Source organism: Myotis brandtii, unplaced genomic scaffold (genome assembly GCF_000412655.1).
Source record: "Myotis brandtii unplaced genomic scaffold, ASM41265v1 scaffold550, whole genome shotgun sequence".
NCBI classification, from domain to species: Eukaryota; Metazoa; Chordata; class Mammalia; order Chiroptera; family Vespertilionidae; genus Myotis; species Myotis brandtii.
Genome location: NW_005370043.1, coordinates 1,248,240 through 1,261,220, shown reverse-complemented (window position 1 = coordinate 1,261,220; position 12,981 = coordinate 1,248,240). Strand labels below are relative to the sequence as shown.

General features: G+C 42.3%; 1 protein-coding gene across 1 annotated transcript in view; it reads left to right on the top strand.

The window, feature by feature from the left end:
• Positions 1-12,981, top strand: part of SORCS3 (sortilin-related VPS10 domain containing receptor 3) — a gene marked incomplete at its 5' end in the record, with an annotated part of 543,035 nt that overhangs the window by 426,721 nt on the left and 103,333 nt on the right. Inside the window, one exon of the mRNA XM_005878303.2 lies at positions 7,431-7,520. Coding sequence (XP_005878365.1) covers positions 7,431-7,520 — 90 coding nt within the window. The remainder of the gene's footprint in view (positions 1-7,430; positions 7,521-12,981) is intronic.

The window sequence follows — 12,981 nt, the reverse complement described above, 5'->3', positions numbered from 1 at the left end:
TTCTGTTCTATTGCTCTACCCATCCCGGTCCTGCTGGTCCTGTGATATTCATTATTCTGTATTGCCTCTGCCCTTCCAGTCTGTGGTAGCTGTAGCCTTCCTGGAAAATGTCAGTGCCTCACACAGTCAATGGGCATAAGTGGATCACCAGCTTCATTTCTGTTTTATGGCCGCTATAAACGATTACCAAAAACTGGGTGGTGTATAAACAACAGACACATTTCTCACAGTTCTGGAGGCTGGCAAGTTTAAGATTAAGGCACTGGCGGATTTGGTGTCTTGTAAGGACCCCCATCTTGATCCATAGTTAGTTGTGTCCTCAGGTGATGGAGGAGCAAGTGAGTTCTCTAGGGTCTCAAGGGCTCTGATATCATGTGTGATGGCTCCATCTCCATGACCTGATCACTTCCCCCAGGGCGTCACCTCCAAATACCATCACATTGGAAGTTAGGTGTTAACATATGAATTGGTGGGGTCATGGGAGCAAAATTCAGTCTACTGCAATTTGTCGATGAAAAAACTTCCAAAATCTTTAGGTTCCTAGACACATATCACAGATTATTTTTAACATCCTAATCATTATATTTGTAGACCACTGTAGTTAAATGAAAGCATTTTATTACCTCATCTCATTTACTTCTCAGTAAGAGAAGGATAGTTATTACACATTCCATTTTTATAGAAAAATAACCCTGAAACTCCAAGAGGTTCATTACAATGCCTAAAATCACATGTCTGATAATTGATTGAGCCAAAATAAAATCACAGATACCGGGATCTTACAGCTTCTTTCTTCCTCTCCTTTCCCCTTTTCTATAATACCCCTCTCCTTTCATAAAATCTCCTTTGCTTTTATGAAATTCTGGGATATTATAGAAAAGGCAGAGGCTAGTGTCTGGCTTGGGAAGATTTCAGTCAATTAAGTGACCTCATAATGTCCACTTGTATAAAGGAAATAGGCTATGTGATATCTTGAGTCAAAGATAAAAGCTTATATACTAGTGGGAAGACTTTATAAGCTAGACTCCTAATAATATCTTGTCTAGCTTCTTCTCAGTTCCATCTTTTACTAACTTATATTAAACTCAGTCTGAAAGCAAAGGGTCCATTTTGACAGAGGAAGGGGGAAGGAAGTGTTTTGATGGTAAATTTTAAAAATTTGTTTAGGACTTCCATGGGTAGTGAAGCTCTGGCATCCTGAATCTGGAACACTCAAAGTGGACTGCAGGGCAGTCGAGCCTAAGCTGGCAGTCAGACATCCCTCTCGCAGTCCAGGGCTCTCACAGTCTGGGACCCCTTGCTCCTTACTGCCCACCTGCAGCGAAGGCAGGAGAGGCTCCCGCCACCACATCTGCGCTTGCCAGCCATGAGTCTGGCTTCTGGCTGAGTGGCGCTCCCCCTGTGGGAGCACACTGACTACCAGAGGGCAGCTCCTGCACTGAGTGTCTGCCCCCTGCTGGTCAGTGCGCGTCATAGCAACCGATCGTTCAGCCATTCAGTTGATTTGCATGTTAGGGTTTTATTATATAGAATTATATTAACTGGGAGTATCCAGATGCTCCAAAATGTTGTCCTTCAGGATGAAAAATTAAATGCATATTTATTCTTTTTTATTTTGGCACTCTTCCTTTATACTATCAATACCTCAAAAAACAACAAAAACAACAAAAAAATAAAACAAAAACACCTAGGAGAGAAAAACACAAAGAACTTCCAAAGGTTAGGTGGGCATCTCTAGAACATCTTCCCCTTCCCCAATCGTAAAAGCCAAAGCACTAAGATGAGTCTTGCAGCCATTACTGGTTAAATCTCTGGCAAAATCACTTTGGCTTTGTGGTTTCCATGGGTGGTGGTCTTCATGAAGTCATCCTTGAAGGCAACAAAAATTTCAATCCTCTGTCCCTGCTCAGTTCTGACCAGGCGGCCCATGTAGCTACCCCAGTACTTCCCTGAGCATCCAGGTTGCATATATAAGCTATCATCATGGTCAATCGCCATAGGACCTCTACAGTGTTGGACTGAGGTAGGCATCTGTGCCTCTAGTTCAGCAGGAGCACTTAGTATGTTCCACGTTCAGGGCTAAAGCTATTTACATGCTTTATTGTGTTTGACCCTCATGATAACATGTCCATAGGTAGTATTATTACTATTTCCACTTTCCAGAAGAAATTAGGAAGATTAAATTACTTGTCCAAAGTCACCAACCCAACAAGTGGCAGAAGCAGGATTCAAATACAGGTCTGAAATCCCAACCAACGGTGCTTACAAACCAGAGGAAAATATCAGACTCATTGAGAGTATATAACTGGAAACTTATCAAGTCCAAGCCCCTTATTGTATTTGAAGAAACAGACTCAGTGAACGAGGCATACGGATTCTTCGTCTAGTGCTGCTGTGGTCTAGACACACAGTCTTTGTACCATGCTTTTCTAACTCACCACCTTTTCTCGGCCTTACTAACATTTCCAATAGGCAGCAAAGCTTCAAGAAGTTTCCTGGTAGGGCTGGTGAAGGTGGCAGTATAGTTATAAGTGAATTTTGGCCAATGAGTGTGTTGGCAAGCTCAATATATGTTTTCCCTATAACATCTCCCCCCCCCCACATATACACAGGAGAAAGAGATAGAGAGAGACAGAGGCAGAGAGAGAGACAAAGAGACAGAGAGAGACATAGAAAGAGACAGGGAGAGAGTCAGTCTATGGCTACAACATCAACTCTCTTATCTCAAATTTATTATTAGTGATGCTCTTTTTGGATTATTATGTTAGGGCCCTGATAACAAATTTTCATGTGCAAATCTGTGTCAAAGGAGGTTTGGTCTCAGTGCGAGTGTTGTCTTAGGTACCAGACTCACTCTTTTTAGATAAAACTACTTATATTAATACCATAGAGTCTCTCGGACATAAAATGAGCAAACACCAGTGTGACAAACACTAAAACTCAAGACCAAACAGTCTAGCACAGGAGATGGCTGATAGGGTGTCTTATTGTTCCCAATCCTATGCCACAGTTTTGATTCAGACACATAATGAGGCACCTTAGCAAAGCATTATGGGAAAATGAGCTCGAGATGGCAGAGGTGACATAACCCATCATGCAGAAGTTCCCTCGGTCATCCTGACACAGCAACATCCTGGTGAGACCTATGGCTATTTATTGACTCATGTGGTCCCACAGTCAGAAGCCTGTTTCTTTGTTCTTGAGAAAAGAAGTGTGATCTTTGAAGGAATTATGGCGGTGGAAAGGAAGAGAAAGACCTAACAATGTCAAGATTTATTTTAAAGAATCTGAATAGAATTAATGAGCAAAGAAATTAGAAAAGTTAATTGTGCATCATAACAACTTGGCTGTTCCCTTTTGTTTCTTTCCTGAGGAGGAAACAGTACAGAGGCTGTGAGCAGTAACTGGCGTGAGCCTGCACAGGTAGCCATTTCTGTGGGCTTAGACCGATTATTCACATTATAGTGGACCCAGCAAGGTGCTCTAACTGGAAAAGCTTCTAAATGTCATTTTCTATGAAGGCAACAGCCAGATTTATTTCCATTATAGTCCCTCTTATTCTCAGATTCCAAAGCAGTACTATTCACTCCTGGGCAACAATAGAACATTGATTTCTCAAGGCTAAGAAATTGATATGAACTCCACATAGAAATATCTGCCCTGCTGATAGGCATCTTATCTGGGAAATTGGAAGTTGAGTGACATGGTATCCATTCCCCTCCACAGAGAGGGACCAGCATAAGAAGCTTGGTAGTCAGATAAGCTTGGGTTCAAATTCCAGCTTCACCATTTATTTGTGGTGACTTTTCAAAGACTTTGAAGGCTAGTATGCATACAGGAACAGCAGTTGGCATATAACAAATACTCAAGAATGTTATGTTGTAAATATTTTTGCCTTGTAAGGTACTCATAATGTTATACAGTAATATCAACAGTGATAATTATTATCATGGATATGAATAATTGTCATGAATATAAAGCACTCATCACATAATTGACACTAAAAACTGTTAGTTTCTGCTTTTCTTCGCAGATTACTTATGCCCATTTATGAATTCTAGTTTTTGTGTATTTATGACAGAAATAGGTCCAATATGACTCAAAGTCCTCTGGCTCCATTATTTTTTGTGGCCAGATTTCCCTTTCTCCTCCAAGACAAGCCATCATCCAGAGGCAAGATAGAAATGAAAAAATAAGGATATGCCAGGTTACACTTGGTTATGGCAAGAATGGGAACAAGTCAGAAGAGACAGATGTGTTTAATGGCCAATGCACTTGTCCAAAGGAATCATTTTCACTGGCCAGGAGCCCAATTAAACCTGTAAAATGGAAATGCAGAAAATCAGATTAACGAGCCAGTCATTAGCGAGGAAAAGACCCAGCTAATTCTGTGTTTAGCATGATGGATGGGCCCAGAGCAAATAATTGGATGACATTCATCAAATGTAAAATAAAAGGTGTCACTGAAAGGGAAAGTGGTAATAATCTCTGGGATTTACAATGCCAGCAAATTTGCTTGTAAGGAAGAGAAAAGTTCATCAAAATAGATTAATAGTCACTAAACTTTATTCCTTCCTTGTGCGGTTGCCAGAGAGCCATGCAAAGAAGAGAGAGAGCAGATGCCTTAGCCTGGTATCAGCCCAACCTTGTGAGGACTCTGCTCCACAGGGCGGGTGCTAGGGCTTCAATCTGGAGATAAGTTCCTGTGACCATCTCGGGACTGGGCAGGAAGGGAGAGGTCTTCTCCCCATCGTGGTTTAGCTACTAAACACTGGAGGAAGTCAAATTCCAAGTCTTCCTAGTCAAGCAGGTTAATCACAATTCATTTTTCATTTAGTCAATAAGTATTGAGCCCTGCCCTGTGCTTGACATTTGGGGGATATACTCATTTACATGTCCAGGTGAGGCTAAGGTCACATACTGGCCATGACAATGAAAGCCTATGTGATGTTGGTCGTTAGTGGACCTCTCTGAGCCTCGGTTTCCTGAGCTGTAAAGTAGAAATACAATCCACACCTATAACTCTATATATCTTAACTCTATCTATAACTCTATATATGTATGTCCATAAGATTTAATACATAACATATGTTTATGAGGTATGGTTTATAAACTGCTTATCATAGCATCATTCAAGTAATACTCTTTTACTGCATGGTAGTTATTATTACTATTACTCTTTTATTACTTAGATTTGGGGTTGGCAGATATATTTCCATGTGTTGGTTTTATAATTTAAAGTAACACCAAATTAAACCACTAATACAGGGGTCCTCAAACTATGGCCTGTGGGCCACATGCAAATACAAATATTGTATTTGTTCCCGTTTTGTTTTTTTACTTCAAAATAAGATATGTGCAGCGTGCATAGGAATTTGTTCATAGTTTTTTTTTAAACTATAGTCCGGCCCTCCAACGGTCTGAGGGACAGTGAACTGGCCCCCTGTTTAAAAAGTTTGAGGACCCCTGCACTAATAACTAAATAATACCATACAAGGACTAATGGTGACTGTTCAGAACCAAGGATTAAATTTTAATCTGTGTCTGTGTAGTTGAGATTTATTTTAAAAAGGAAAAACAAAAAAGACTTCCTAGCAACTCATTGATCTTAATATATCAATACCCCGTCTCTAAGCCAATGAGGAACAATACAGATTCAGAACAGATGTCTTATTAAAAAAAAAAAAGTCCCGAGTACAAGACATAAATGATTCTAATTAGAAAATAGAGATGTAAGGATAGCGGGAACATCAGGGAGAAAACCGGTCTCTGCTCTTGGTTCACAGCCGAGTCTTTGCACCAAGTTTTCACGAGGTTCTGCCTTCACACTGACTCCAACATCTGCTCTACCTGGCAGCGTATGGTACCTGATTTGCGGGTTTCCAATCTGTGCAGAGCCAGGGGGAGCCATGGGAGGTGCCACCTCTCAGAGTGAGAAGCGATGGGTGGATTTCAATAGAGATGTTCGACCCCTCCTGCTCTCGGCAGCTGCCGTGGAAGGGCGCCAGGTTGGGACCAGAGGAGGAGGACTGGCCTGTCTCCAGCAAGTGCTTGGGCCTTAATGAGAGCAGAGCATGTGCCTCCACTAATTACTTCCTCAGCACAGCAGCCTGGTGGCTATTGTCATCCTACTATTTTCTCTGAACAGGCCATGTTATCTTCTCTTGGGAATATTAATTTCCCCTGAGTTAGGGTGACTGGGCCGAGAGCAGCCATCTGCAGAGCTGTGCCATGTTGGCAGGACTTTTAACCAAGCCCAGGCCAGAGGTTCGTTTCTTGGAATGGTTTCCAGGTTCCTCTAAGATTTCATATTTTCCCAAGTGAGGTCATGACCCCCGAACCTGACCCCCCAACCATGACAGCAGAATTGGGACTCAAACCCCAGATTTCTGACTTTTAAATCTAGAGTGTTTTCTCTGACTTTGATGCCTTTAAATAACTTGCTCAAGGAGAGTCCATAAATATCTGCTTAATGCCTTAATTTGTAAATATAAAGGAAAAGCAATGTGCTCAGATCAGAAGTGAAATTAATTTCAAAGTTATAAGCACTTTAAGCAGTATTAATATTCAGGTCAAGAAAAAAAATCCTTTGGCCATCACATCATGGTCACAATGGATTAAACATTGATTTTTTAAAAAAAGAATAAATAAATCATGGGTACAGCTCACATCAATAGCTTCTCTGTTCTCAGCTGAAAACATTTATTAGGTTTGTACATGTGCAGAGCACAGTGACCAAATACACAGACCTTGTTCTCACAGAAAGTGCCATCTACGGGAAAGACTGTTGTCATCACCCACTTATTCTCTAAGGGCCATGACATGGAAGCAGCTCAGGGTGTCGTGGGATTGGAGGTTAAAAACCAGCAAGGGCCCAACCGGCATGACTCAGTGGCTGAGCATCGACCTATGAACCCGGAGGTCATGGTTTGATTCCCAGTCAGGGCACATGCCCGGATTGCAGGCTTCCTCCCCAGTGGCGGGGGGGTGTCATCACCCACTTATTCTCTAAGGGCCATGACATGGAAGCAGCTCAGGGTGTCGTGGGATTGGAGGTTAAAAACCAGCAAGGGCCCAACCGGCATGACTCAGTGGCTGAGCATCGACCTATGAACCGGGAGGTCATGGTTTGATTCCCAGTCAGGGCACATGCCCAGATTGCAGGCTTCCTCCCCAGTGGCAGGGCGGGGGTGGGGGAGGGGGGTGCAGGAGGAAGCCAATCAATGGTTCTCTCTCATCATTGATGTTTCTATCTCTCTCTCCCTCTTCCTTCTTCTCTAAAATCAATAATAATAATAAAAAGAACCAGCAAGATACTCCCTAAAAGGTTGTCACAAACCACTGTAGCTACTGATGGAGAGGCTAATACCTTCCAACTTGTGTCATGATCCATGGCCCCATCTGACCCCTCTGTGTTTCCCTTGACCCAGGTAACAACTGGAGGAAGAGCCAGCTACTACGTGTCCTATCGAAGAGAGGCCTTCGCTCAGATAAAGCTGCCCAAGTACTCGCTGCCGAAGGTACATACCTCCTCATGTCCTGGTCCTGCCAGACAGAGCCGCAGGGAGAGGCTGCCTTGTTGGGCTCTGGGAGGTTAGATCCCTGCGTGGGAACCATCTGTCATTCAGCCTGACTTAGCCCTGTGGGGCTTGGCCTCTGCAGAGGTCATTGAACCTGGGTTCTGCATTCTCCTCTCAACAGGGTACACAGGCAGGAGTTTTGATTTGCTATGACTCAAATATCCCACATAACTGTGGGTCATTCCCCAGGAGGGGTGGTGAAAGGAGCACTAGCTTTGGGATCTCTTCTGAGGAGCCCTTTCTTTTGTACGGGCCTTACTGCCAAATAGAGGGATGGGTTCAGAATGGTCTAGGCAGCAGCACAGATGCTATAAGTGTGAGCGCATAAAGGTGCATAGGTGAGTCTCCTGGTTTTCTTGCTTCTCCTTCCATTTTAATGCTAAATATAAATGCACTGCCTATGATTCCACTCCCTTCTGCCACTATGAGTAATGAGAAAAGAATAGTTTACTATAATTTTAATAACAACCAATGGCATGGCAATTCCTCTGCTGTAAGATTATAAAACTTAACTCCCTGAATTCCATTTCCGGTGAACACTGGCTTTTGGGAGAAGATGGATTTTAGAACCTCAGTGTGAACATGGGCAGAACATAATTGCATCACCTAATGAGGCTGCAAAGAAGCATAATCTCATGTCAAGTATAATGCTACAAAGAACTGGGTTTCTAAGCTGGTGCTAGGAAACATATTATGAGTACAGAGGTAGGAGGGATTATGGAATAAGAAGGTGGGTAATTGTCTACCCTCTTATTGTTTCTATGCACTCATTTATTCATGTATGCATATATCAATCCATGCATCCATTTGTTCCTTCTTTTATTCAGCCATTGAACTATTCTTTCTAACATTTAAGTTTTTCCTCTGTGCCAGGCACTGAGCTAAGGTCTATGACTAGAGTAGTGAATAAGACAAAACAGACCCTGTCTTCATGGAGCTTATATTCTGGTAGAGAAGAGAGATACTGAACAAACAACTGTAGGTGTAGAGGGTGTTATAAGTATAGAAGCTCAAGGGTCATTGTGGCATAAGAGTTGGAGCTAAATAAATATGAGTAATGAGGGCAAGTTTCCTAAAGAAATTGATGTTTAAGCTGATTAAGAAATAAGGAGTTAACTGTGCAAACAAGTGTTGAGGAATATAATAGAAAATACATGCACAGGCCCTATTTTAAGAGAGAGAGGATAGGCCCAGCTGGTGTGCTCAGTGGTTGAGCATCAATTCATGAACCAGGAGGTCACAGTTTGATTCCTGGCCATCAGGGTACATGCCTGGGTTTCAGGCTCGATCACCAGTGGGGGCCATGCGGGAGGCATCTGATTGACGATTCTCTCTCATCATTGATGTTTCTGTATCTCTCTCCCTCTCTTGGAAATCAATAAAAAAATCCTAAAAATAAATAAATAAAATAAGGAGAGAGTATGATTTATTCAACAAACTGAAACCATGTTGAGTGACTGGATTAGAGACTCAGGGGAGAGGCTGATGAGGTAGGCAAGGGCCACATTCAATAGTCTCAGAGACCCTGGGAATCAATTTCTCATTTTCTCTACCCTCTTTGTGATTGGCTTTTATAGGACCGGTATCTAATTTTATGGTTGCATGATGTACCCATCAGATATTCTAAACACAAGCAGGAAAGAGGCGTGCCTGCCTGGAGAATTGAGGACAGGGATGCTCATAATTATGCTCTTTCCAAAGGAGAATGACCCCTTGCAGGAACCGGGTGATTTCCCTGTATGGGCCTAAAAAAGTTTCAGGAACTTTCCAAACCATCCTCCAATGTAGGGCTCATTTTGTCTTTGTATGCTTACCTATTTTATGTATTTTTAACCTTCTCAGGAAAAACAAACAGTTCTCTGCCCTTGGCAGTGTGGTTGTAGGTGGGGACAAATTAACCCTGGAATTGATCACAATCCTAGAACACTCCATTAATGATTAGCAAACACATGGCCATTTATTGTGGTGGAGACCCATCCCTGCGACTCCTTTTGTAGAACTTCATCCAGAACAGCTTCTCATTAATATGAGGGCGGCTGTGAAAATAGCCGGGTGGTTATCGATCCCCTTTATTAGCTGACATTGCCCCAGATTTTTCCTAAGAGGTGAAGACAGAGGGGGTGGAGGGAGATTGGTTCTTCCATTGTTTACAAATGGAAATGGCTTTTAAGCAAGTTGCTGCCTTTCATGGAGTCCTGAGGCTGTGGCTGGGCCTCCTTGAAAACAAGAACAAAGCAGTTCCCTTCACTACTGACCTCACCTCTCCTCCAAGACTGTCTGTTCAGACCTGCTTGCCTGGGGCAGTCCTGGCTTTGGAGTGCTTTGCAGAGAATAACATGAATGCTGTTAATAATAAGCAGCACTCTTAGGAGTAGCAACCACATGCCCAGTCCTCCAAACCCAGTCCCTGGCATCTGATTGGCATCTCAGTCCAATAGACATGAGAAGCACAACAGAAGGTGGGGAAGAAAATGAAGGGGAGTCATAGTGGCTTTGGGAAAATATGACGGCGCTTATGAGCAGAAACCCTGAGCTCTCATTCCAATTCTGTAGTGAACTCATCCACGTGGCTGGGTCTTCTCATCTGTGAAATGGGTATCGTCATACTATCTGAGAAAGTTGTGAGGATTCAACAAATGGCTCATTGTTGGTAAAGTGGAAAGTGCTCGGCGACTCTAAGCAATGATTGTGATCCAAGGGGAAACACAGTAGATGCTCTTGACCTGTGTGGAGATCTGTGTTCCTTGTCAGGTCACGTCTTAGCCTGTCCTTGGATTTAGGGTAGCCTGAGGCCCTCACTTTACCACTCTGACTCTAATACACCCTCTTTTGTCTCTTAGATGCTGGGTTTATTATTAACTTGTTACTCTTATAGTCATTTCTACAAGAGAAAATTTTGATTTTATGTCTGTTTGTATGTGGGACTCAGTTTGTTGTTAGTGACGATGTTGACCTTTACCTGAGTCCTGTGTTTTAGAAAACAGCAATATTTAAGAAAGCCCCCACCCTTTTGTGTTCTTGGACATGACTTACTACAAAGATCTCCCCATCCCTAATGCCTTGATAAGACGCTGGTGTCCCCGAGTTTACTTTTGACCACACCCAATTCCTACTCTTTGTCTCATAAATGATTGTCCCTACCGACCAATCTGTACCAAATGCTTGCTGATTTGACTTTACCAACTTACATTCAGCTTTTCTTCTCTCAAATCCCTAAACTTTGACCCACTCTTGAGCATATGTGAGCACTGGGAGCTTATGCATTGGGACTCAGAACAACCCCTCTTAACAGCCACCCCTGAAAATTACAGATTCTACGGAGAACAACTTCCCTGTCTCACCTCACTCCTCAGACCCCAGTTTTGGTAGCCTTGATGTATCTCTCCTTGTAAAAGCAATTTTTAAAAAAATATATATTTTTATTGATTTCAGGGAGGAAGGAGAGGGAGAGAGAGATAAAAACATCAATGATGAGAGAGAATCATTAATAGGTTGCCTCCTGCATACCCTACACTGGGGATCAAGCCCACAATCCAGCCATGTGCCCTGACCAGGGATTGAACTGTGACCTCCTGGTTCATAGGTCAATGCTCAACCACTGAGCCATGCTGCCTGGACTAAAAGTAATTCATTTCTGCCTTCACTCTGAGATGCTTGCAGATGTTATGGCCATAGTGTTGCAATAGTCTTTTGCAATAAAGTCTCTTTTGACCTTAGTCTGGGTGTGTTTTCATTTGACAATAGAGTACAGTTAATTGTGTATTGAATAATAAGAGAGAAGAGAGGGAAATATGGTTGAGAACATTTATTATAATGATAATGGCAATGATATTAACCTTTCCCTTAATTTCCTCAGGAAAATTTTTCTTAATTTTTACATTTCCTCAAATGCTGCTTTATCCTTCTTTGCCGTGTCACAGCCACACTTCTTAAAGAGTTATCTGTAAGTTCTAACTTCTTTTCTCACTTGCTCTTCACTCTTCAACCCAGGGCTGGTTGCCCTCTGCTCCCCCATATCCATCCCACTATTTCACCAAAAACCTTCTAGCCATTGCTACCAGTGACTGCCTATGGGCTATATGCCTCCACCCCCCAAATGTAGTTCTTTGTCTTTTGATACCTCTCTGTATAATTTGACAATGTTGGGAGGGTGATCCATACTTGATACTCTTCCCTTTGCTCTTATTTACTTCTGATTTTCTTTTCTGGATCCCCTTCCCCTTGCCACCCTTTAAATGCCAATGTTTCTCAATTCTTTTTTTACATTCCGCATGGTTCCCATGTGACCTCATTGCTTTTCTTCTTGTTGGTGACTCCTATGTCCACAGCCTCAGTCCATATCTCTCCACTGATCTCTGGACGGTAACTCCAACTGCCTATTCAGAATACATCCCCTTAAAGGCTTCTTTTAACAACTCCTTAACTGAGCTCAGAGTCTCTACCCTATATCCCTTATATCTCACGCTTCTCCCATGTTTACTTACTCCATTTATTCATTCAGTAGGCTTTTGTTAGATGTCTTCCATGTGCTAGATACTCTGATAAGCACTAGAAATAAAGTGATAAATAAGAGAGGCATAGTTTCTGACCTCTGGGAGTTTATAATCTAACTAGTGGCCCGATGCGTGAAATTCGTGCAAGAGTAGGCCTTCCTTCCCCCAGCTGCTGGCACCAGCTTCTCTCTGGCACCCAGGACCTGGGCTTCCCTTGCAGCCCCAGCTTCATCCGGAAAGTCATCTGAAGGATGGAAGGACGTCTGGTCTAATTAGCATATTACACTTTTATTATTATAGATGAGAGAGACAGATATCAAACAAATAATTACACAAATGATATTTAATTATCATTTAATTATCATTTTAATGACTAAAATTCAGGGGATTTTGTAAGTCAGATATCTGAGATATTAAAGATATGTCCTTCTCCCTTACCTCTTGTAGATTCTACCTCTTTAATATATCACTATCCATTTCTTAGAGTTATAGAAAACCTACCCCTGAGATCAGACCCTTGTGTATTACTACCTAGATTATTGCTATGACATTTTAAGCCTTTCTCCCTACCCCACTTTAATCCACTCTTTAATCCACTAGGTCCTCAATGCATATGATCATGCAATGAAGCTCATCTTCTCCAATTCAGTCTCTGCATTGATCAATTCTAATCTTTTCTTTCTCTTGCAAAAACCTTGTGATAGCTTTGTCTTTTCTTCTGGGTAAACATAGGGGCACTATACAGAACCCCTTATGATATGGCCACTCTACCCTCACTGTCCCCAGAAGAAAACTGCTTTCAAGCAATTCCAAGTTCCACACATTTCCTCGAATGCACCACCCTTCCTCCCACTTGTAGAAGCCTTTCTGCTCCTGTCACCATTTTCAGTACCTTTGTTGAAGCACTT